Raw genomic sequence first — 26,089 nt, 5'->3', positions numbered from 1 at the left:
GCCTATTACTGTACGATAATGATCGCTCTCTTCTTAGCCTCTCTCTGGTTTCTTGTCCTGACTTTGAGTAGACTGTTATGGCTGGATGAGGGATTTTTGCTGCTGTTCACTGTGTTATCCAGTGGGAATTGTATCAAAGTTCACAGAAAGGAAATCATTTCATACAGGCTTGATGCTCTTGTGTCTGTAAATCTGCAGCTCTGAGGAGGTGAGCATGCTATTCAGTCACATTCCATTTCCTCCCCCCCTCAATATTTGTTAACTCCCAAATAGACAGCAGCAACATCCCCTCGGCACCCAGGAGCAGGAGACAAATGTGAATTTTGAAATGCAAAGGGAACTGGATTGGTATTGAAAATATTAAATCAAAGTCCCTGTTTTTTCTCCAGATCACGTTGACTTGTGACAGGCACCATGTGAATGTAACATAGACAGACCCTAGACATCAGCAGGCGGGATAGAACTGGACCTCTGGAGCTAAATGCATGAGCCTCTATTGCATGAGCTAAAAGCCATATGGCCCTTAGGTAAGGCTGTAGAGCAGACTCACTAATCTCTCTCTAAGTGGTCTCGGCCTTGTGATGTTTGGAATGGAAGGATGACCTACAGACCAGAACACTTGGAGGACTGACTTCAGAGGGTTGCCAACCCCAGATGCACTTAGGGATTCTGCTGAAATGGAAATACAGGGCAAATTAGACCGTGTTTTGATCTGCTGCTTGAGAGGGCTTTGTAGACTGGTGTTTTATTAAGAGCCTCTTGGAAGGTTATGTGGAGTTCTAATGTCCATTACTCTCCCAAACATAAGAGCAGATGGGAAGGTGTTCAAGGAGAGTAAGGACTAGAACCAGGTACCCAGCACTACAACATAGGATGTTCACATCACTTAGGGGTTTTTAGGTAAACAAGTCCCATAAACTTTCTATGGGATTTGTACTCTTAAGTTACTTGGGAACTTTGGAAAAATCCCACCCACTGCCAGTGTGGAAGAAATTAGGATCTATTCATTTTTCCCATAGTTTTTAGATACTGTTAACAATTGTTTAGTTTTAATATATTTAATGTTGGTTTCATTTTTTTATCTGCATATATACATATATGAGAAGGATGATGGTTTTGGAACTAAGGCATGAGTCTTGGAGCTAGGAGACTGATGCCTGGGCTACACTTAAAATTTAGCTTGCCCTAGCTATGTTGCTCAGAGGTGTGAAGCTATGGCAACTCCCGGTGTACACATGGCTAAGGTCACAGAAGAATGCTTCTGTCAACCTAGCTAGTACTGCTCAGAGAGGAGGATTACCTACACCCGTGTGCTCCGCCTTATTACACAGGAGGGCCACATAAACCGAAGCACAACCTTGGGTGGGCCAAACAGATTCTACATATTGTAATAAGATTTAAAGTCACCTGTACTGATTTATATTTTAAGCTCAGCTTGTTTTGTATGTATTTAGATGGGTTGTTTGCATGTACAGTATTGTCTGTTTACACACTTGTGAAACTAAAATGATGTAAACATGTTGACAAAACACTAATGAATCGGCCATTAGTATATTGTGTTGAATCAGGTCACAGGCCTTCTGAAATGCTCTGGTGGGCCATGTTCCGCCCTTAGGCTGTAGGTTGGGCACTCCTGACCTACAGTGACAGAAAAACTTCTTCCTTCACTGTAGAAAGCATCTAGCTACATCATTATAACTACAGTGCTGTATTGTAGACAAGCCCCAGGAGTTCTTTTCTGGATTCTGCCACATTGCTTTATTGACCTGAAGACAAGTAAATTAATTTCCCGGTGCCTTAATTTCCTCGTCTGTAAACTGAGGGATACTCAGTCTCAAGGGACTATTTGGGTCTTAATTTACTAACATTTATAAAGCAGTTGGTGATCTTCAGATGAAAGATGAAGTACACAGTGCAAAGTTATTATACATAATGCTCCTTGGTTTGTTCTGGAAGCAGGGCTCCTACTTGTTTGTTTTCCATTGTTCTTAGGCGTTGGTGAGAGCAGATAGAAAACATTTATTCTTTTTTCCTTCATCCTTGTCATTGTGAATGGTTACATTTAAATGAAGGAAACAGAGGAGAAAGTGCCACCATAAGTTTGATCTGCCTTAAAACCATGGTAAATTTAAGAGACCACAGGAATTTTCTACTTTGCTCTGAACTGCTACAACCTAACACCAGTAATGCCAGTGCAAATCTTGAGCGGTGCTGCTGACTTTAATGAAGTTGCTCTGTATTTCACTAGCCTGACTGAGATCAGTGGCAGCATTACTCTAACCCTCCATAAAAGCCACTGGTTACAGACTTTCCTTCAGGGAGATGTTAGCGATTAGCAGCAGCATCTTTTCTTAACTGAAGAAGGAAAGTGTGGTGCCTTCCGGACAGCTCCCCTGGGCTGTTGGAACATCTTTTGTTGTATTTAAGACTGGGAGCACGTCTGTGGCTGTGATGATATGGGGGAGGAAATCCAGGGAGAATGCAGCTGAACAATGTTATAATCCCACTTGGAACTAGCATGCAAGGAATGGCCAAGGCACCGTGTCCTGCTGTTATTACAGTATGGGAGCAGTAAAATAAGAGGCACCACCATGAGATATTGTGTCTGGAAATATACTGGCATCTACCTTGAGAGGAATGATCAAGCAGATCATCCCTTAAATTGCCAAGACATATTGGCAATGCAACTCAGAATTGCATCTGGGCTAGAAGGTCCTAGCGGGCTATTTTGCTGGGTACCAGATCAGTACTGGCAGGATGATCTCAGGAATGTCAGAAAGTTGAAGTGGTTGGTTCAGGGATGTCTTTTAGTGACCCCTGTAGGCCAAACACAGCAGAAGTCCACTGGTGACTTCTGGCAGCAGCAGCAGCTGCAAGAAAAAGCTGAAATCTTTATTCTAAGATGCTGTTGATCCCCTTCTGAACACAACCATGGAAAGTGCTGCCCACAAACTCAGTCCTGACTGAAGGAGGGGACCGATAACAGGCCCTCCTTGGCTGCCTTTAGTTGCTGGGCAGAGGTATAGGATGAGAGAAAATTGCTGATGTTGTTTTAGCTTAGATCCAGAAGCATTGCCAGTAGCAAAAATCCCCAATGGCTGGAGATGGGACACTAGATGGGGAGGCTCTGAGTTACTATGGAGAAGTCTTTCCCAGGTATCTGCCTGGCAAGTCTTGCCCACATGCTTAGGGTCTAACTCATCAGCATATTTTGGAAAGGATTTTCCCTGTGTCAGGTTGGCAGAAACCCTGGGGGTTTTTCATCTTCTTCGGCAGCCTGGGGCATGGGTCACGTACAGGTTTAAACTAGTTAACTGGTAAATTCTCTGTAACTTGAAGTCTTTAAACCATGAATTGAAGGTGTCAGTAACTCAGCCAGAGGCTAGGGGTCTATTCCAGGGTGAGATTCTGTGGCCTGCAATGTGCAGGAGGTCAGACTAGATGACCACGATGGTCCCTTCTGACCTTAAAGTCTATCAGTCTATGATTTCCTATACTGATTTATTTATATATATACTCATTTCAGCTGTAGCTCACAAAAGCTTATGCTCAAATAAATTTATTAGTCTCTAAGGTGCCACAAGTACTCCTTTTCTTTTTGAGAATACAGACTAACACGGCTGCTACTCTGAAACCTGTATACTGACATGGAGACTTCAGCATCTCAGCAGCCAGTGCAGTGAGATAGCAGACATGGCAGACTCCTTCAGTCCCACCCAAAAGAAAAAAACAATTGCAGTTACATATGGTAAGGGCTACAGCCTCTAGCTACTTTCAAAGGAAGCCCAACTGGGAATGCATTAGAGTAGCAGGAGTCTAGGCTTGATATGACTGTAGAACTGCCTAGATAAGGCTTTGACATCATTTGGCATCATTCAGCCACCATCTCAGCACAGGGCTACCTGCTGAGAGAGCAATCCACAGTGAGCCCGTCTCTGCACTTCTCTCTCCAATGGCGGCTGTACAGCCTGAATAATAAACATGGTCAAGCTGCTGGCAAGCACATCCCTGCCTCCATAAGCCTCACCTCAGCCTCGCTTGATTGAGTTGCAACCAAACTCTCTTTCAAATAAATGTACCAGTAGAATAGCGACTAAGAGACCCTTCAGAGTGGCTTGACATCAGAGTAGAGGCACTAAGAATATTTACTAGCTGGTGGGGAGGGAAAAGCAGCCTGCAGCAATGAGATACAAAATGGCCACTTTGGGGCTGCAGCGGATTGTCTCTCACATTTAAAAACGGCCAGAAAAGCACGATGAGGAATGTTTCTAGAAGAAGGTGCCCCCAAACTGGAAAGGGCAGTGGTGGCTTCATAGTGGAAGTAGCTCCTAGGAAAAGGGTTAAACTCCCCCGATGGGCCAGGGACCTGGGTGAAATTTATCTCAGGAACATCAGTGGCAGAACCTGGTGGAGCAGAACTATCGATGACCATCTTTTGATGACCATCTTTTGATCATCTTTTGATCTTATGATTCTAATAACAATCTCGAGACATTGTGAGCACCTGCCATTTCCTGTGTTTAACAATTCCACAGCTGCATCAGAACCCAGACTCTCCCCCAGTAACCCAAGAAACACACTGAGCAGGAGAGGGGAACAGCAAGGGTAAAGGCTTTTGACACACATGCCCTCTGGGGATTCAGAAAGTGAGGCGATGCGGATGCACTGGGGAGTGCCCACCTGCTGAGCTCCTTGGTTCAGTGTTCCAGGCGGTGGGCCACCTCAGAGAGAGGTGAGGGCACTTTGTCAGAAGTTTTGGCAGAAATCAAGACTCCTGCTCTCTTTTACCCTGTGTATGGAATGTACAAGAAGTAGCAGGAGGACAAGGCATGGCTGGACTTTCTGTGTTCCTTGCCTCTGCTCAGGCTGCAGCTTTAGAAATGTGTATAAATATTTCACAATCCATATCCTTTCATACCATATAAAAGTATGTTCCCTTTGCATCTATAGGAAGCCATGACACTGTGCTATTAAGAAAGTCTCAGGTACAGACAGCACTGCTCCATTACTGGGATATTACTGAGTCATAGAGGAAAAACAAAACTGCCCAATTCTGTCCTTTTATTTGTACAAATCTTATGTCTAGTAAGATGCTGATCTTCCATACAGTACACACAGGCAGAGTCCTTTGTACTCTCTGGCTCTGTGGAATTCACCCCTTGCTGCAGAATTGTACGCGAGAATCTCAGCTTTCTTTTTTCAAAATGTGTTTCGAGACCTAAAGGTTGCGGAGAAAACCTTGAGAACATCAACAGAGCATAAACCCATGGAGTAATGTCTTGAGTCTCCAAACAGGCTGAAATGATAGCTGAATGATGTGAACTACCCCATGCATCTTAATGGATCGTTAACTCTGAAACCTAAAAATGACAATTGGTGCCAAATTGAAAAATGAAATTGCAAGGCTATTGTAAAATATATTGAATAGTGAAATAAAGAGCACTAGAATTACCAGACTGATTGTATTAATTATTAATTATTATTAGTGTTAGTATTGTAACACCTAGCAACCCCCAGTCACTTTCATATTATACTCAGCAAAAACTTCCATTTAAAAAATTATCTGGTGCTACTGCAGAATTTCCATCAGAGTGCTGGAGAATCTAGGGCAGGGATTGGCAACCTTTGGCATGCGGCCCATCAGGGAAATCCGCTGGCAGGCCAGGACGGTTTGTTTACCTGCAGCATCCACAGGTTCGACTGATCACAGCTCCCACTGGCCGCAGTTTGCCGTTTCAGGCCAATGGGGTCTGTGGGAAGCGGCGGCCAGCACATCCCTCAGCCCACGCAGCTTCCTGCAGCCCCCCGTTGCCAATCCCTGATCTAGGGGTATTACTGCAAAGTTGGCTGGGCTTTGCACAGGAGTGTTATTACTACACAAATATAACAGTCGGCCTAGAATTATCACAGGTTTCAGAGTAGCAGCCGTGTTAGTCTGTATTCGCAAAAAGAAAAGGAGTACTTGTGGCACCTTAGAGACTAACAAATTTATTAGAGCATAAGCTTTCGTGAGCTACAGCTCCCATGCATCCCATGCATCCCATGCATCCGATGAAGTGAGCTGTAGCTCACGAAAGCTTATGCTCTAATAAATTTGTTAGTCTCTAAGGTGCCACAAGTACTCCTTTTCTTTTTCCTAGAATTATCCTGTCCTACTGAGCAAAGGGTGCCATGCAAACAATTATATTAATGAATTAGGATGTCATTTTCTGTCCCGGGTTCAAACAAATAAATCTTGTGCTGTGCCCAGAAACGTCCAGTGTTTACAGGGATATTGTTTGTGTGTCCAAGGAGATGATTCTCTTTAACATATAAGAATCTCACACTAAACAGAAAGATGGAAATTCGTTGTTAATTCACACTAAACTGAGAACTCTAGAGAGCATAACACATCCCTCAAATTTGCAAAATCTGAGCAGTGGATTAGGATGCAGCACATACACAACTGATTTTGTTTGGCTTAAAAAGGAGCAGAGATGAACAGCGCTTTCATAGTCGAATACCACATACAAGACAGTTTGATATATTTCTTCTCCATCACTGAGTTTTGTTGCAGTTGAATAGCTACATTTCATAAACTCTTATTTGTAAGAAAGTTCAGCTATATTTTCCTCATCTATGTTCTATTGTTCAGATTTATCATATCCACCTATGCTAGGAAAAAGTATAGAACAATATTTGACACATAAAAATCCTGGCTCTGATCTGATCACTTGGAAGCGGACTAAGGGGAGGAAATCTCAGCTAAGTTCTTTGTGTAGAGTTTTCTACTTAGTAATCCCATCAGGGACAGGTTTGGTCTCACACTGCAAAACAGGCAGCAGGGCAGTCCCAAAACCCCTGGGATCTGCATTGGCTCCAGATTGGCGAGTGGCCAGAGCCATCTGTGTGGATGCTCTATGTACTCACGATAGCTGTGCCCATAGCAGCTCCTTTCCCCACCTACCTCCACTCCTGGGCAGTGGGGGTTCAGTGTGCATGTTGTCATGGGAAGGAGAAATTTGTCCCTTTTGAGATCCTTGGATGAAATGTGCTCAATAAATACAAAGTATCATTCATATCTGTCTTGGACCCAAGTGGGGAGGATCTTCTGTACCCTTCAGGCAGACTTACATTAACTACTGCTCTCATGTCCTTAGCAGCACTACCTTGAGACATTCCGCTGTAGCAGTTAAGGAGAAAATGGATGGTATTGCTGCCAGCTTGAGGAGAACTATACCGTGACTAGAAACCAAACCAATCTTCCTCATTGCATTGCAGAGCACTGGCACCTAACTCTGACTATTCGTTTGACCTCTATGTTTTAATTAGGAAGCAGAAAACTACCTTGGCCTGCACTATGCAAAACCCTCTCAGATCAAAGTAAACTCTAATTCACATTTATGCTTGTTATAGTCAAAGGATCTGGCAATTAAAATGAGCCTTATATTTGTTTGATATGGTAAAGTATAAAAACCATCATGCTGAGGATATCCTGGGCTAAACACTTACACTTCAAAGGACGTAACAGAAAGGTGGTCTGGTTGTTGTCTTTGCAAATGTAAAACTTCAGCAATTGCAATTAGTTGATTGAAGTTCCATTTCTTTACAGAAAAAAAATATAAAAAGTAGTTCAAAACCAAAGGATGGCTAAAAATATGTCTAACAGAAAAAGTTCTTTCTCCTTTATTAAATAATGAAAACACTTGAAAGGGTTTAACCCCAAAATCAACATCAGATGTAAGATGGTTGATTCTGTGCTTATCCTGAGTATGTGTTAACCTCATATGGCTTGGAAGCAATATGAATATTCATGTCTTGCAGAAAAAGAAAGGCAATTTCTAAAATTCAGCCCCCAAAATTGATGGTGCTCCTTCTGTTTCCAAACATCCTCCATCATCTATACTCTATCCTCCAGCTCTTTGAAGGAGTGTGTTCACTAGAGGACTAAAAATCTAAAAAAGAAAATCCAAAGAAAAACCAGTGAACCCATGTGCGTGCCAAATGATACTACTCAATCCTACTGCTTTGAGTGACATCCTGTCCTTATTCTGTCTAAGCTGTTCAGGGCAGTGACCTGTCTGTGAAGTGCACATTGACTTTGTACAAATTAATGTTGTACTGATGCTAAAAGTCACTAATCAGAACGGAAAGATGAACAGAGCGCAAGGAGAAATGGAGCTAAGGCAGATACTCCAATCTAACATACACAAGTGTTGGGCAAGGGACAGTCATGAGGTGAAACCTGAGGGTAACTGAGTAAAACTGCAAATTATGAGGCACAGGATCTTGTCATTTCCTGCCTACTCAATTTATACCAATATGGAGACAATCTTGTCTAGAAAGATTCACTGTTGGTGAACTCAGGCGATGCATAATGGTTCCCAAGGAGACCATTTTGAACTTTTATTGACCAGTCACTACTCAGGCCCCTGAGATCCAGCATGAGCCTGAGCACGTCTATATTTTTGAATGTCCTGAAGTGTCAGGGATAAAACCCCTTCCCCTCTTTCTCCCTCGTACAAAACTTTGCTGAAAGCGATTGGATTTCCTGCAGCAGCTCTTCCAAAACAGTCCAAGAGCATTCAAGGTTTTGTGAAAACCTTAATTTCTAGTTCCACAGACAATTCTTAGTGCCCATGTATCCAACTATTGGAGGATCGGGGGGGTTGGTACCAGGCTTCTAGTCTCCTTATGAGAGGCAGATTGTGGCAGGCTACTGAGAGTGGCAGGTTGGCTATATGCTTTGGAGCCCTTTGGATTCTGTTGGTTACGGAAATGAATCCTAGAGTATTTTGGCTGCTGCTGTTGTGAGTAAGCACAGCCATGCAGGGATACAGAATGCCTGTATTTGTTACGCCACTTGACATGAAAGCCTGCTTTTTAAGTAGAACCCTTCCTGTCCTTTCCCTGCCTTGTCGGAGGGGCTCTTTGTGGGATTCTGCTGGAGAAGTAGATCTCCATCTTTCACCTTCTGCAGGGAGGCCTCTACCTGCTTCCCAAAGCTCTCCAGTGTAGACAGGGCCTTTAGGTTTCCCAGGAGCCCCTGGTGGAACCAGAGGCCTGCAGCCAGGCAGACTTACAGTTGTCAATCGTTGACTCAACAGCCTTTGATATGTAAGATGGTATCAAAGGCCATATGTACTTAATACCAAGCTAGGTCCACACTCTCACCGAAGCTTCCTAAGCTCTTGCTACTTGTGCTTCGGAAGAAACTGGGCTTGGGCAGCCACAGTCAGCAACATGAAGGATTTCATTTGCGAACTGGCAGAGACATCGGATGCTGCTGGTTGTGGGACACAGTACACCATAATTTCAGCCAGTCTTCACTCAGATCAATGCTATCTTGGCAGTCCAAACTCCTGTGCATGGAAGACAAAGCCAGCAGCCTCGTTGGGGAGAGTGGGTTCTTGTTCACTTTCCTCCCACACCAAGCCCAATACACTCTCTTCCTCCTCCCCAGTTGCTGAGACATCCTGCCTTCTCTCCTCCTCCAACCCCTCTGCCTGCCCAAGTGACCCCAATCCCTCACTTTCTAACATCCTTTCCTCTCTCCTCCCCCTCTCGCTTTTCTTCTCAACCTCTCACTCTCAAGTTCCAACCCGTTAACCAAAACTTGACACCCCCCATCCCCTTCAACCTACCATCCAATCTCTCTTCTTTTAATCTCCAAACTCACTGAACATTCCATCTACTACGGTTCTCTGGTGTTCCTTTCCTCCAGAGGCGATGCATCGGGGTGTGTGGGGGGACATACTGGGTCATGTGCCCTCTCCAGATTTCTTGGGACACCTCTTGCTGGGATGCCCAACAGCAAGGAGGCAGTGATTACCCCTGGCGGTGGCACTCACCGCGTGTCCATGCAATGTGGGCAGGAAGCAGCAGGGCAACTGGCTGAGCTCCCCCACCCCCGGTTTCCCGCTACAAGGAGCTATTTCTCCTTCCCTGCTACTGGAATCCCACTGCTTCCCACTACCTGCTTTGCAGACCACTCGCTGAGATGAGTCAGGGGGTGGAGGCAGAGGAAATGCGTGGGAAGGTCACATGCCCTCCTCTATCCAGTCACATGTTGCCTCTGCTTTCCTCCAATTCCATTCCTGACTCTCTCCAATCTGGCTTCTTCTGCCCTCTAATCTCCACTAAAACTGCTCACACTGAAGTCTCTATTGGCCTCTTCCTGGACAAATCTCAGGGCCTGTACTCCACCCTTATCTTCCTGGATCTATCGATGGCTTTTGACATTTATCAACTTCTCCTTACTTTTTGAAATTTTGGCTCCCGTTGCTTTTCTATCCTCATAGCAGTGGCTTTCCTTCCTCTCTGATTGCTCTTACCTTGTCTTGTTTCGTGGGTCAACCACCTCCCCTTCCCTCTCTCTGTGGGCATCTCTCAAGGCTCAGTCCTTGGTCACATTCTCCTCTTCTTCTGTTGCTAATCTTTGCTCTATCAGGGTTTCCAGCCTTTATCATCCACCAGACAGTTTCTCCCTAAAACAATCTTTGCTTTCTGCCATGCTGCCCCTTATGAATGGGAAAGGCTCCCTGATAAAATTCAAACAGCCCCTGCCTTATCCTCCTCCAAATCTCTCCATAATCCCTCCATCTCTCCACACCTGTGCCATGCTGCCATGGGTAGATAGGTGGCAGGCTTACTCCCTTACCTACAAAATTCCTACAATACATGAAACTAACAAAGCTGTGTCAATTCTATCCTTGTTTTCCTCTGCAGTGGTAATGTAACTGTCATCTTAGGATTCCTCTCTCCTCTGGATCCAGGTAGTGACCATCACTCACCCTGATCCTCAGCCTGCTCTGAAACAAGTGGGATTCTATGAAATCTGTGCGATGCAATGTTGTATAGTTAAGCAAGCAAAAATTAGGAAATGCAAAGGTAATGAATGGCTGCAACCTTAACTCTGCCACTTTGCATGTATTATGATACATTCTTTAAAGTCAAGGTCATATTGCCTTAGATATTGAAATGTAGATTTGCTGAATTAACGTTGTGTTTTCAATCTTGTCTTTTGCACTGCCTGACTTGAGCACTTAATTGTTCAGCTTTAACATTACATTAACAGCTTTTTTGCATTTAGTATATGGAGCATCACTGAGTATATTCATATGCCACTTTTATACAAAATATTTTTAAATAAAAAATATTAACAAAGTCTTGTGTTTTGGTTTATATTGCAAAGTTATGCAGGTTAAATCTACAACGCTTAGTCATATGAAGAATTCATTCACTACCACTGGATTTACTTCAGTGGTTTTACTAAGAAAAGTGAACAGAAAATTACAATTTTTTCAAGAAGCAAATATATTACTGTCAGGGAGGAAAACATTAGGACTAAGAGTGCTTTACCCCTCCACCCATCCTACAAGTACTTGACTCCAATAAAAATAATAATTTAAGGTTTAGAATGTTTTATTTTTACATTACATGACAGCCATTAAAACAAGGATTATGAATGTAGGAAACAAGAAGACATGGACCAAACTGGTATCTAGATATTGAGACACAGTACTCAGCTGTTTTAACTCAAATATAGAGACCTATCACCGTTTTCATTCCAACAAAGAAAAGAAAAGCTAAGCTATTTGTAAAAGATTTTGAAAAATCTGAAACTGGCACAATCACTCTACTAAGTCCTGATAGTCTAGTACATCAGTTCTAAAATGTTACCCAAAACATATAGCATTCAGATTTCAGAAGGTCATGTGTTTTAGAAATGTTAACGGAAAAACAGTCCTTCCAACATTCCTTCTACAATCCTGCCAGAGCCCAGCTGATTTTTTTTTATTTTTGAGCAATTTTAGTTTACCATTACAAGCAAATAAGATATTGCACACAAACCTAGCTTGCAAAATTTTACTCACCCACTCAACTTGGGCCATGTATGTTGTTTTCACAAGGAATTATAAGTAGCTGATGATCATCATTATTCTGATAAAGGATGAACAGGTAGGTTTTGTGCATGGGCTGGTACATTTTCATGACAATTTGGTTAAGTCTGATGTAAGTGTTAGCATATATGGCATTGTGAAATTAAACAAATGGGAGCTGAAATGTGTTAAGATTGGGACAGAATCACTGTTATGACATAGGTTCTATTAAGTAGTTATTGCACTATGTGTAGCAAAAGCTTCCAGCAAATAAACCAGTTTAAAAAAAAATAAAAAAATAAACGTATACATCCTTACTTCCCATTCACAGGCATTGGTCACACTTCCATTGTCTGATTTTTTTAGTCGAATGTAAGTAAAGCTCATATTTTCCCTGAAAAGCTAGAAGACTCTGATCATAATTCAGCCATGGCTGCCCTGAACAGCCTATAAACAACAGAAGTAGGAAAGGAATTAGCATGTCAAGATTTCACTTTAGAACACAAAGGTGAAGTGTCATCTGTAAAAATATGCAGAGAAAGAAAGAAATGGATTTTGAGCAGATATTTATTTATATTAAGTACCGTATTAAACTTCATGGAATTGTCTATAGTCACGACTGTCTGCTATATCAAGGGAAAGCATTCTTCATTGATTAACGGAACAACTGAATATGAAGTAACACGAATGAATGTGTCAAATAAAACTGTTTTGCTATGATGGTTGAACTTCAGGAGTTTGTTCCCTTTTGAAGGCCATTGGAATTGCAATTTAGTATTGATGCTTAAATCAAGTAGATTTAATCTAAACTGATACTCGTCAAGTCTTTTTTGTAAAACTGATTTAATTTTAGTGTGTGTGTTTGTATTTTAAGCAATCTACTGTTTGGACTACCCTCTCAAAAGCTCAACCATTGCATTCCTCCCTCTCATTGTCTTGTCATTTTCCATGTGGCAAATATTAACTTCCACACACTGCTGTTTCTTAAGAAGCACAAGTCACTGACACCTGGTTTTTTACATTTCCTTTGTTCATGGTCTATATCAATGGAATGACAGCTCTGGAGTTTGGTTTATGAGCTAACCAGCACTCTTTTGGTGGTGGGGTGGCTGTTTTTGTAGCCATAGCTGGGTAGAAATAGTTTAGTCTAAAAGTTGGTTGTTATTGGTTATTGGTTATTTTTAAAATTTTCAGTGACAGACTAGTGGATTTTTAAAAACACATATTTGGAATTCAGGGGACATTTCTCACCAGACTGTAACAGTTTTAAGATAAGGTAAAACTTTGGACCGAAACCATCATTTCTCATTTTGGAAATATTAGTTTTACGAAGAAATTTTCTACTGGAATGAGCTACAGAAATTTTGAAAATGTTATTTTAAAGTATATTTATGTCATAGGTGTATTTTAATTCTCTTTTCTATAGATATATTACTCATTGATTTAATTCAGTCAAGAATCTACCATATTGTCAATCAACTACAATGATCCAGAAACAGTTTCTGGCTATGGAAAGGGCTTAATTATTAAGCCACATCTTCCTACAAAGCTTCAGTATTTCTGATTGGTAAAAAGCATTTCTCATTGAAATAATACTGAAGTGGAGCACAAGTCCTCTTCCATCTATTTGACTGTTAAGTTAATTAACTTCAGGACAAAATGGTGATCATATTTAATCACAAGATAAAGTATTGTTTTCAAGACAGCTCAATTGGTAGCTCCGGTGATACAGAAGTATATCTTGGGTCAAGCTTAGGTATGAAATTCTTGAAGTTCTTAGATGCTTCAGTACCAAATACATCTAATACTTGTCTATTCATGACAGCAAACCTGAAATAGAAAAGACTCATGATAAAATGAACACTTTTTCCATTTAATAATAAATAATATTACTTTAAAGTTATTCTATGTTGTAATGATGAAATATTGCCCATATCTTTGAACCTGCACTTCTTATGCAGGCAAAATACCTGTTAAAGTCAATAAGAGTTTAGTCAAGCAGAAGAAGAATTGTAGGATATGATCTTAAGTTTGCAATCAGATCTTTAAAAAACTTTAACTGCATTTGATTCAATGTTTCAACAAGCTGGATGCTAAAAGCTTTTATAAACAGCAAGTAGGTTTTAAAAACTGTACTGGATGCTAAGGGCGGACACACGAGAGAGGTAACCCTGACTAGTACGTAAAATGGGGACTCAATTATCGTTTTATGTTCTTAGAGAATTGCAAGTTTTTCATTTTGGACACCACGGGTGCCTTTTTATGTTTGAACAATACAAATGCTTATGAAGTGAATCACTTTGCATGTGATTTTTATTTTATTTAATACATTTGACTACTTCTACCAGAAAAAAAATGCCCTTTTCTTGTCCCCAGAATGAGCAAAAGCACAGTTCTGTCTACATGTCTCCTGAGTTCCCCTAACAAATGTTAGTGGTTTCACAACAACATTTTCTTATTTTTTAAGATGTTTTCCCTCCCCTGTTACCGTGAAAGACTCACACAAGCAATAGGAGAAAATGACTGCCTACCCAGCAAAGAGTCAAACTGATCGTACACAAAGCAGGAGGTTGGACTAGATGACCTCCTGAGGTCCCTTGCAAACCTGATGTTCTATGATTCTATGAAAGTGGTATCAAAACAGAAAACAAAGTGAAAAACATGCAGCTTTCTTCCCGTAATCTCTTTCAGTTACAGTAAGCTTAGGGCAAAATAATTCAGGAAGAAGTGTGATTTTCAAATTGACATATTGGCCTTTTGTGCAATTTTGCACATTATCAAATTATCCCTGTTCAGTTTGGTTCTGTTTGGGGAATTATGAGCTTCCACAATTTTTCCCATTTTGGTCAGTCTGCTTTTAGATTGCTTGTCAAGTGATTCATCTTGAATAGGGTGCTGCGTTCTGCTGCATTGTCAAAAGAGTATTTTAGATTTGCAGTGCAAATACAGAATAAAACAGGATTCAGCTGGACACAGAATCTAAAAAAAGTTTATGATTATAACTGGCCAAAAATTTAAAAAAAAACATACCTTCCAACAAAAAATATGGTCTTTTTTTCAGAAAAGGAGCTTTTTATGAAAAATTGTCAATCTTATAAGTTTTCAAATCTTATAAGTTTTCAAGTTTTTGTAAGAATTTTTAATATGCCTATCCAACTTTTGTATTGACATGTTTACCAAAATTGTGTTTGAAATCTCCGTAAAACATTTTTATTGCGTGAAAATGTTTGGTAATGATTTTAAACATGATTTTTGGAAATCTGCACTTTTGGTAAATGACAATGTTTGACAACTTTGAGCATGATTTTGATTTTAAAAAGATAAAATTATAGGAATAATTTCCTGAAAAACAGATGATGGATCAATTTCAAATCCTTCAAAACAGAATCAGGTCTTAAATTCTGAAACTGCAAAACTGTTTTTTGACCAAGATGCTCTCCAAAGGTCCCAGTTAAACTGCTTCATGTTTAACTAGATACTCACTTTAGACTAACATTTTAAAATTTCTGTAGAATATGAAACTAGGTTTTCTCACAAACTTTGTATCCAAAAGTTTTTGAAGTATTTAATAAATGACAGTCACATTCATATTATTTTGACATATTCACTACCAATTTTACCTAATACCTCATATAACACAGACTTCTCAAAGTAGTCTTTGACAGTAAGTGAATTAAAGAACACAATACCTGTCTAGCTAAAATGAAATTTGCTACTAAGCACTTCCAACCACCTCAGTTACTTACCTGCCTTTTGTCAATCGTAAAAGAAATTTCCAGTAAGAAGGTCGCAGGGTCTGAACTTCCATCACAGCCTACAATCAGAATATTGATCATAATTTCTCCCAGTAAATAATTAAAACACGGTTAGACATAGATACTAAGAAAATGAAAGTGAACTACCTGCAATTCTTACTCTCTAATGATATGTAGTCACAAGAGAGCCATACTCTTGGTCTGTGCTAAGTGCAAATGACTAGTGAGAGAACCATAGCTAAAGTCTCTGAACATCAGATCATAGCAGGGTAGCATGTCTGTTCCCCTACATGAAGCCCTGGTCACCTGAGATGCCTCAATCCATCAATTCCCTTAGACGTAAAGATAGAAAACATACCACTTTATGGGGATGCTTTGTGGGTGACTAGAGTTGTTTTGGTTAAGCACCAGTGAATAAGAATTGAAGGTAAGAAACTTGATTTATTCTAAAGGAATGGTACAGAAAACAGATTCTCACTCCCGGAGAATAAAAAGCTCCAGAAATGCATTCAGCCTGAACAACAAAAGTAGGGTTGGCAGATTCTGACCGCAGCATTCAGATGGCAGGATGCAGTAGCAGAAAGTGGCAGGCGACTAGGTCAACACGGCCAGGGCCTTTCAGCAGACATGGGAGGTAGATTCAACCAGCACAGCCAGGGCCGGACTGGGGAAGGCAAGAAGAGGAGTAAACCATGGATGAAGAGGTGGTTTTGAGGCACTATAGAAAGGTGGTGAAGGAGTAGGTGATTCAGGAGGGAAGAGAGAGGAGATGACTGCAGCTTGCTTCAAGTTGCAAAACTGGAGATTTCCTTGTTAGTTTCTCCTGATTTTTCAAATCTACAGTTGCAGTTAAAGTGGATTGAGTGTGAAGTTTTCCAATTCAGCGGTACACTATGGTTGAATATTAAGACTTATTGTCTGTCTCCTGGAGCAAAATACTAAGTGAGAGGAAGTCTCTGCCAATCAGTGCATTTTTAATCGTCTTTGGTTAATACATCGAGATTTTTTTTCCATAGAAGTCAAAACCTGCTTATGATACCCACATTACATTACAAATGGATAAACAGTCACGGAAAGAAATTATCTTCCCACCGTAACAGTACAAAATCAGTGTGGCAGATACAGAAATAGGAGCTAGATTGCACTAACTCCTGCTTTATCATGGAATCTCCATTTCAACCCATTGTTTTAATCAAAAATTGAAATAAGTTGAACGAATTTTGTCTTTTATTTGAAGGCAAAATACTTACCGCCTGAAAGCAGATTGCTGTGGAAATGGCATAGATGATGCTGTCTGCATGAGGAAAATAGGGAACCTTTCCAGCTTCAATGCCTTTGAAGTACATGGTCTATAAAACAAACAAAACACATGCTGAGTAAATCATACCAAAGGCAAATGGTATGTACGTTGTCCTTAGTTATGGTCCCATTCCTGAAGTCCCCTGCCAAATTTGTGACAGCTGCTGAAATTCATGTGACTTTTTCTTATGCAAGAGCCATGACCTGCAAGCTCAGGGTGTTCTGTAATTTATTTATGGACTTTTCACACTGGAGTGACGTATACATTCAGTGCATGGCAAGACTTACTAAAGGGTTTCCCAACATTATTGGCTGCAGACTAGCTGCAGGAGGAGGGCAGAAAAGAGAAGCAGTGGAGGTAAGCAAAGCTCTATGAACTCAGATCCATCCCACCCTTTACAGCTCTGGGTAAAGCAGTCCATTTTCTCTCCATGCTTTAGTAGTGATTTCTGATGCAGCTAGCAATGGGAACAACTCCCCTGTTCCTGTGACATGCAGTTCACTTGTACCCAATGGAACCACCAGCAAATACCGATTCCCCTGCACCCAACAAGCAGCATGTAGTCTTCCAGAGAATGGGGACTGTAATGGGAGAGCCACAAAACAAGGGAAAAGAGAGCAAAAATAAAATTAAAATTAAACTAGAAAGCTTTAAAAGAAAGAAAATAAAAATCTTGATGAGCAGGAAGAAAGAATAAAAACAACAAGAATAAAAGCAGACACTATAAAGAACATGTAGAGAGAAGTGTGGGGACAGTGTTCACTTTGTACCAGGGGTTGATATGAGGGATGGGAATGCTCATCCACCAATCACTCCGAAGGAGGCTGCAAACAAACCAAGGTTGGGAACCAGTGATGATGTAAATAGACGCGTAGTTTGTCAGTGCATTGATTGTTATAAGCCTACCATTAATATAGCTTTTTCCATCTTCAAAGCTATTTGAACATTAACTAGTCTTCACATACCTCTATGAGAAAAGTCAAGAAACACCACTGTTACACTCTGTACCTCAAAGCAGCACCCCGGAAACCTCATATTCACTACTGTGATATGATTATGAGATGTTTTGTACAAAGTATGCCTTGTGAGGTATCATTTAAAAAGTCTTGATCTGCTGAACGTTAACATCCTGTTGAGGTGTATGTGCTGTTATTGTACGTGAAGTTATAAAGAATTGCTTGTGTGTGTTACTGAAATATGTCATGAAGTAGGCAATACCCAGCTAGCATTTCAGTAGCTACAAAGGAGCAACTATCACTGCCCAGACAGGCATTGATGGCCCATCAAGAAGAATCCACTCTTCCAGAAGCTCCTCAGAGAGAGCACATACGCAATTAGGACTGCCTGACCCCACATCACAGCAAGGATCTTTCTAGTACCTGGAAAAAAGTATAAAAGAGGGACAGTGACATCATCACTTGGCCTTTCTCCTCCCCATCTCAACACCTGGAAGATCATCTGAAGACACAGACTTTGAACTGGGGAGATTGGTCCCAGACTGGGAAGGGAATCTAGTCTGTGTATTGACAACTGTAAGCTGCCCATAATATCTATTAGGGCGAGAGATTGCTTGATTCAAATATTGTTTAGTCTGTATATTTTAGACTGCAAGTTTATTCTTATTTCTTAGGTAACCAACATTGATTTCTAATCTACCTTTCTGTAGTTAATAAATCTGTTTTATATTTTACCTAAATCAGTGTGTTCTTGGTTGAAGTGCTTGGGGAATCTCAGCTCAGATTACAAAGGTTGGTGCATGTCCACTTTCCTATGATGAAGTGGCAAACTAATGAATGAGCTTGCACTGTCCAAGGGAGTCTTGAGCCGTATAAGATGGTATATTTCTGGGGTGCAAGTGTAGGAGCTGGGGTGACTGGCTGGTGCCTCTCGCTGTAAGATTCATGAGTGGCTCTGGGAGCATTCATGCAATTTAGCTGGCTGTGGGGTTCCACATGCTGATGGCTGAGTGATCACAACACCTGGAGGGGTTTGCTGCTTGTTACTGACACAGCATTGTGTGAGACAGCCCAGGCTGGAGAGTTATGGGGGACAGCAGTCCCACAGTTCCGGGGATCCTTTCAAACCCACATTACAAATGTGACTATTGTGGCAGATGGCTTAAATGACTTGTCCAAGTCAACAAAAGTAGTATAAATGCTGAGATTAGAATGCAGAGGCTCCTGGATCTATTAAACAGCACTATGTTAATGAGTGCTAGGGAACTTTTAATGTGCACTGGCAAGGTCTATTTGGAGCAATTAGTGTGCAACACATTAGTGCACTTTATTCATCTTCTCCCTCCCCCGGCAGTATGTATTACACCACCTGTAGATAAGCCTTCTGGTTCCTGAGTGCCTAAGGCACTTTTGAAAATGGGATTCTGGCTCCTAAGTCCCCTAGGTGCTTTTAAAAAATTTATCCCCACATAGATTTGTTTATTTTAAAGGGGCATTGTAGAGCTTGGAGAGTAAAGGAGGTAATCTCTGTGATATGTGCTTCTTTTTAAAAAGAACAAAGCCAAACAAAGCAGTAAGTAGTCAAATACAATGGATATTTTGCTACCCTTAAACAACTCCAAATCACATACTTTCTTTTTGAGAAAACATTTAAAGTTTATTTTCTTGAACACAGCTTGACCTTCCAAGCAGCACACGCCTCTTTGGTCAGTTATCCTTGGCTTGTATAATATGGTAAAAGAAGTAAAAACTGAAATAAACCCATGCAGTATTTTTGTTATTTCATTGCAGCCACAATATCTTAGAGTAAAGTCCAGAGAAAACCATCAGTAATACAGCATAACATTTTATTTATTATAAATGGAGCCCTGAAGTACATAGAACTAATACAACAGGGATAACTCTATGGGACTGAGTTGTGTTGACATATCATTAAGTAAACTACCTTCAGAATTTGAGTCTGGATTGTAACATATTGTAACACATTACATGTTTCTCTTTGTTTCACATTTCATCTTATTCTTCACATTTTTCTCTCTCTTTTCTTTAAAGCAAATTCATAGCTGGCAAAGGAGCTGGATTAACAGTGTTAGAGATTGGAGTCCTGGAGGTGAGTGGAAGGAAGTGGCAATGGTTCGGGGTCTTGGCATAATGGACAGGCACTGTCAGTTTATCCCAGTAGGGCTGCTAGAGGAAGAGCCATGAATAACTCATGATTTCACAGAAAAATCACAGTGAAACTTAAAAAAAGACTCCAAAGAGTGATCTCCCCTTTTCTATCCCAATTCACATATTCATAAACTGTGACTATAAATATGGGTGTATGAACAATCCCTGAGTTGTTGTTTGCATAGGCAGTCACTCTTCATTTTTACTTTTTCCCAGGCTAACATAATTTTAATAGCTCATAGAAAACAGAATGGACTTTCAGACCTCAAAAAAAAATGCAATGTAACTGGTGGTCACTTTCCAGGTTAGAATTTGATCAATTAAAGCAAACAGGAAAGCAATTTCAGCTGCATGCTAAAACCAAAACTATATTGAGTTACTATAATTCATAATTTAGACTAATGCCAAAATCAGAGAACAGAGGCAGGAAGTCAGCTGTAGGTTTTGGCAATAAATCTGAAGGGAAGGACTAGTTTTGATTTATGTTTTTGGTGGAAATTGACAAAATGCACATTCTTGGAACTTTCAGATTTTAAATTCTGCAAAGGCGACACAGCAGGGGGCTACCAAAAAGGAAATTAGGGGGAGATGAGGGGGAAAATATGTGCAGATAAATGGATAAACTGTTAGACTTAGTTCTGGAAAGGAGGGATATAAAGGAAATGAGACCGCAGGACTGAGCCATCACTAGGGCACATGTCTGGTTTAACGGAGCATCGTTGTACAATCTCACATTACATAATCACTTTTGGCCAAAGCTTGTAACATTTGTTTTCTTCCTCCGCTCTGTTACAACAGCTAAGAAGAAACACACTGGAACTAGCAGTGTACCTTACCTCCACTAGTTTGGAAGCCAGGTACATGGAGATAGTAGTGCTTTTGTAAAACATCATGGAAACTCCTGCCAGGGATCCTGCAACAGTTAGAAAACAAAATTATTGGTAAGAGCCTCAACTATTTCCTTGCTATTGCTCAACACAGTTCTGACATTACACAAACTTGTCACTCTCTCTTTTAGCATCTATTATATTCAATGTTCAGTGATGTTTCTGTACTGCATATGAAAGGGTCTTTTATGCTTTTTAGAAAGGACAGACTCCTGTAATTTTGAAACTGGGAGACAAATCTTTAGCCCCGTAACCAGCTCCCTGGCCCCAAATCCCCCCCCCCCCCCGCAACTGGTCCAGAGGATCCATACAGCAGTGGATGCTCTGGACCTGTCTCTACACACCCACATCCCTGCTGCACAGCAGGTCCCCAGGGAGCAGCACTGTGCACCACGCAGACAGTGCATACTTTGTACATACTCACTTCCCACCCCATCACAGCACAGTGGAACTGCACCAGTTATACTGCCCAGGGATGTTCTTTGGCTCCAGCGGAAGGGCCAGGTTCTGTCCCTCTTTTTAAATGAACATGCTAATGTATACAGAGCAACTTCTATTAAACATTGGGAAAGATCAAAATAAAAAAGACAACCTTACTCTTGTGCCAAGTATAATTTATTGCCCTTGATGCTAAACACAAACAATGCAAGTATAATTTATAAAAGGAAACTTCAGAACAAAAGTATTGCATTTACATTAAACCACCTAAATGCTGGTTTTCATTTCAACACAAGCTTCACATTTACTTTCCTGTTCTCAAAGCACTTAGAAATTCCAGAACAGGAACTCGGGACAGACTTCCAAATACATGTTCTCCAGTAATATTTCACAGTATCTGGTGCTTTTCATCCCTAAGTATCCTAAGGTGCTTAACAAATGATGGGGTAAATGCTGTTCTCTGTTGTATGCATACGCTGTGGGGAGAAGAGCATGCACATGAAGTCTAAGTTGAAGTGTCGGAGTAAGGCAGGATACTGGTCTCGAGTGCTACGCTGGGGAACTGGTTAATGTGGCCATCAGCACACAATAGTTCCAAGGGTTAGCCTGCTGGTCTCCTGGGCTCATGTGCAGATGATGGAATGTACTGCACAACAAAAGCGGTTACACACAACCTATGTGCTGTCCTACCTATGCTATCGAGATGGCTTGATGACCTCCTTTTCCTCCTGCAATGCAGCTCCTAAAGTGTAATGGCAGGATTTTTCTCTCTATGGCTAGGTTTACACTGCAAGCAAAGGTGTGCTTCTAGCATGGGCAGGTATATCATGCTAGCTGTAATCTGCCTAGCATGGATAACAACATTAGTACAGACGTGGTGGCAAAGGCTTCAGCCTGGGCTAGCTGTTACCATACAAACCCTGCAGGGACCTTGGGTATGTGCTCGGGTTGTTTGCCCACACTAAAGTGCATACTTTCTTCTCTAAACTATCATTGTTGTCTGTTCTAGCTACATTAAAGCTAGACTAGGTATGCCTATCCATGCTATAATCACATCTCTTCTTGCTGTATAGAAATACTCTGTGTGGTACTTACACACTCCCTGAAGGGGAAGGCAGAAGTTATCCGTATAATCAGGCTTGCTGCCCAGGGTGCCAACTTCCAGGGGATGCCGTGCTGCTCAGCCTTTTTTTTTTTTTTTTTTTGCACTCCACTGACTGACTGCCCGCTTTTTGTTTTTTTTGTTTTTTTTCCAACCTCTTGGTGGTGGTGGGCGGGGGGGATGCCAAAATCTAGTCTACCTCTCAAAACGCCTACGGCCACTCCTGTGGACAATCTATGCCCAGCACATTGTACAACCAAAGGGGAGGGGGTATTTTGGTTAAAGATACTGGGGGCAGGCCCCTATTCTTACAGTGTCATGCAATCTTTAATGGCCACACAGGGAACAGAGATCCTTGAGTTTTTAAGGCTTCATTCATTAGGACTGGGATTCAGGTTATGTCCTTTAGAAGGAAGAAAGTCTCTCTCTCTCCCTCTCTCTCTCTCTCTCTCTCACACACACACACACACACACACACGGATTAGAACCTGTGGTTCCAGTAAGTCTAGGTGTTTTAGAGCTGCTGCTAGAGACTCAGCCATTCCTTCTGTCCAAGCAACAGTAGCATGTTTATATTTATGCATTTAATCCAACCTTTTAAATCTAATGACAATATTACTGACTTGGGCACTATCCACTTCTTCTCATGGATTTACCTGCTATAAGAGCATGAAGTTCATCATCCAGGTTTCGTACCCAGCGCAGGAAGCAGCTAGTACCCTGCATTTGTGGGGGAAATACAATAGCCTTGGTTAGTGCTTTATTTAAAATGTTATTAGTTTGGGGTTACATTACAGTATATTCCAATAATAATGCATAAATATCTATATAAGGTATTCATGAAGGATCAACAACCACCTCATTAATAATTGTCCCTACTGCTACTATACCCATTTATAAGGCACCCATCACTGGGGTTCCTGGGTGCACTTTATGTATTTTAGATTAGGAGCAAACTAAATTTTCTCAACATTCGGGAGCATACACTGTGTGATCAATCAAACTAACCTTAAACTTACTCTGAAGGGAGAGGGGACCTGCTGTCTGATCACTGTCCACATATTTGGAGCAGCTTAATTTGCTGATCAATCCATCCCCTCCCCTGTTCAGCTGTGAGGAACAAGAGTAGCCAAAGAGGGTGGGAGGGGTAGAGGAGTGTGACTTTGGTTGACCTCCACAAGGGCCAGAACCTCATGTGTCTACCCAACAGGCCCACGATGTTTTGATAAATCAGGACTCCCAGTAACCTAAAAATCAACTTTAAAGTTTTGCAAATAGCTAAAAGTCCTAATGGAATTGCAGTGTTGTTGTTGCCATGTTGGTTCCATGACACAAGAGACAAGGTGGGTGAGGTAATCTTTTATTGGACCAACTTCTGTTGGTGGAATGGACAAGCTTTCAAGATACACAGAGCTTGTCCTCAGATCTCATTGTCCTAGTGGAATTCAGAGTAACCTGTTGTTATTATGAGCAATTCATAGACCTGTAGAGATTAAGGCCAGAAGGAACCATTAGCAGAGATAATCTAGCCTTACCTCCTGTACAGCACAGGCCATTAACTTTCACCTAGTTACCCTTGTACTGAGCCCAAAAATTTGTCTTTGACTGAAGAATAACTTGTGTTTGGCAAAAGTATATCCTCTAAAAAGCATCTGAAGATATCAAGATTTTTGAAGTGGTCCATGATGTGTCCTCACTGCATCTTGTATTCCATTTTTTTGGCTTGCAATAAGTGAGTGGTTAGAAGGTACTATACAAGATCTGCTTACGTTACCCTATGCTTAGTTGGTGAGGTATAGATGCGGTTCTCTGAGACATATCTCAAAGCAGAAACAAAAAACAACGTAACCCACATTCAGCATGCAGTCACCCTTAAACATTAAAAACATCAGGCAGAATATTTCACCCTTTATAAACTCCAGTAAAATAAAACTCCAGTGAGTAGCTGTCATTTTTGTAAACTCTCAACAGCTCATTTGTGCAGTTCCACCAAAATTTTTAATCCCGGTAATTAACAATTACTTGTGTCTAATTCTAGCCACTTTAAATTAAAAGTGAAATTCTGTTTTCTTGCTTTGCAGCTGGTAACAGTTGATTACAAAAGTAAGACAGTAGTTTGTAGCTTTTGAATACTCACATATTTATGTCTGAATAAGCAATAGAAATATTGTTAATTTGGTTAAGGATATGAAATTGCTATGGTTACATCAACATTTGAGTATTGCAGCATGCTCTGCGTGTGGCTATAGGTTGGGCCAGATTCTCAGCTGGTGTAAATCAATATAATTCAGTTGATTTCAAGGGAACTGCACTAATCTACATCATCTAACAATCCAGTCTACATCAGTTTAGAATCTGGAATTGGAGTAGAAGATGGCTTCCCAAGTCATGAGTGGAATGTCATAGGAGTAGCACAAGACACTTTATCCTACAATTTTTTGCTGGTAACTTCAAGGTTGTTACAAGGAGGAGGGTGAAAAATTGTTCACCTTAAGTGCTGAGGATAGGATATGAAGCAATGGGCTTACATTGCAGCAAGGGCTAGACATTAGGAAAAACTACCTGTCAGCGTAGTGAACGTTCCAAAAACTACCTAGGGTGGTTGTGGAATTTCCGTCATTGTCTAACCTGTTCTTAAAACCTCCAAACACCTGTCAGGACTGGTCTACTTAGTCCTGCCTTGAGTGCAGGGGATTGGATTAGATGACCTACTGAGGTTCCTTCCAGTCCTACACTTCTATGATTCTAAGGTAGAACTGAAGATGTTGGTTTTGAGCTAAAAAACCCTAAGTGGCCTGGGAGATGCCTACTTGAAAAAGTGCCTCTTTTCATGGGCAATATTGTCTCTCCTGCAGACAATAGAGGTGGCTGAGCTAGAGTCTCCTCCATATAACAGAAAGGGCTGCTGACACCATCCATTTCACTTTAGAATTCACACCCCTCTAGGTCTGAAATTGCTCAATCCACTCACTTTCAGGACATACTGCAAATTTCATCTGTTTTTTTGATAACTCATGGGGAGAATGGAAGAGCAGATCCTGAGCTTGGGCATTGGCTTGACATTTATGATTTGATTACAGCTAGACTTTGTTATGGGCTGAGGGTCTGTACAATGTCAGAATGTTTAAGTAAAGACGGGGGGGCTTTTTTGTTATTTTCGAAATAAACATAAATAAATGATACTATGTTTTCATTGTTTTTGCACTTACTTTGTATATACTGACAAAAGATCCAAGAAAGGCTCCAAGCTGGAAGTTTTCTTTGTTATAGAATAGAGAAAGCAGCCGGGAAGGTTTTGTAAATAGATGCCTGAACGCTGATGGGATTCGAAGGCAACACTGGATCAGGTAACCAACGCTAAACATTCTAATAAAGCCCTGGAGGAAAAGTTAAGAAATAGCAACTTTAAAAAAAATGGCAAAAAACATGAGCTACACGAGTGTACTAGTAGCTTATTTTTGAAATGCAGCATTTTAAAAGCCCACTTTGTTGACATTATCTGAAATGTACCCTCCCTTCTTGGAACTTGAAACTAGCTTTTTGAACTAACTTCCCTGTAAAATAACTAAGGAAATAGAATCCTAGACCGCCTAGATTGACTGTCTTTCTATTAACTTAAAT

At 40.9% G+C, this 26,089-nt stretch overlaps 1 protein-coding gene across 2 annotated transcripts in view; it reads right to left on the bottom strand.

Annotated features, from left to right (window-relative positions):
* Window positions 1–11,385: 11,385 nt before the first annotated feature.
* The window catches only part of TMEM135 (transmembrane protein 135), a 368,196-nt gene continuing 353,492 nt past the window's right edge, over window positions 11,386–26,089 (bottom strand). For both annotated transcript variants that reach the window (XM_038410624.2, XM_038410631.2), the window contains 6 exons: window positions 25,678–25,845; window positions 23,125–23,188; window positions 20,878–20,954; window positions 16,867–16,965; window positions 15,608–15,675; window positions 11,386–13,691 (listed from right to left, as the gene is read on the bottom strand). In XM_038410624.2, the coding sequence (XP_038266552.1) occupies window positions 13,559–13,691; window positions 15,608–15,675; window positions 16,867–16,965; window positions 20,878–20,954; window positions 23,125–23,188; window positions 25,678–25,845 (609 nt within the window). In that variant the 3' untranslated portion in view covers window positions 11,386–13,558. The remainder of the gene's footprint in view (window positions 13,692–15,607; window positions 15,676–16,866; window positions 16,966–20,877; window positions 20,955–23,124; window positions 23,189–25,677; window positions 25,846–26,089) is intronic.

This window comes from Dermochelys coriacea, chromosome 1, assembly GCF_009764565.3.
Source record: "Dermochelys coriacea isolate rDerCor1 chromosome 1, rDerCor1.pri.v4, whole genome shotgun sequence".
Lineage (NCBI taxonomy): Eukaryota > Metazoa > Chordata > Testudines > Dermochelyidae > Dermochelys > Dermochelys coriacea.
The sequence above is the reverse complement of the archived record's forward strand: the minus strand, read 5'-3'. Positions and strand labels throughout refer to the sequence as shown.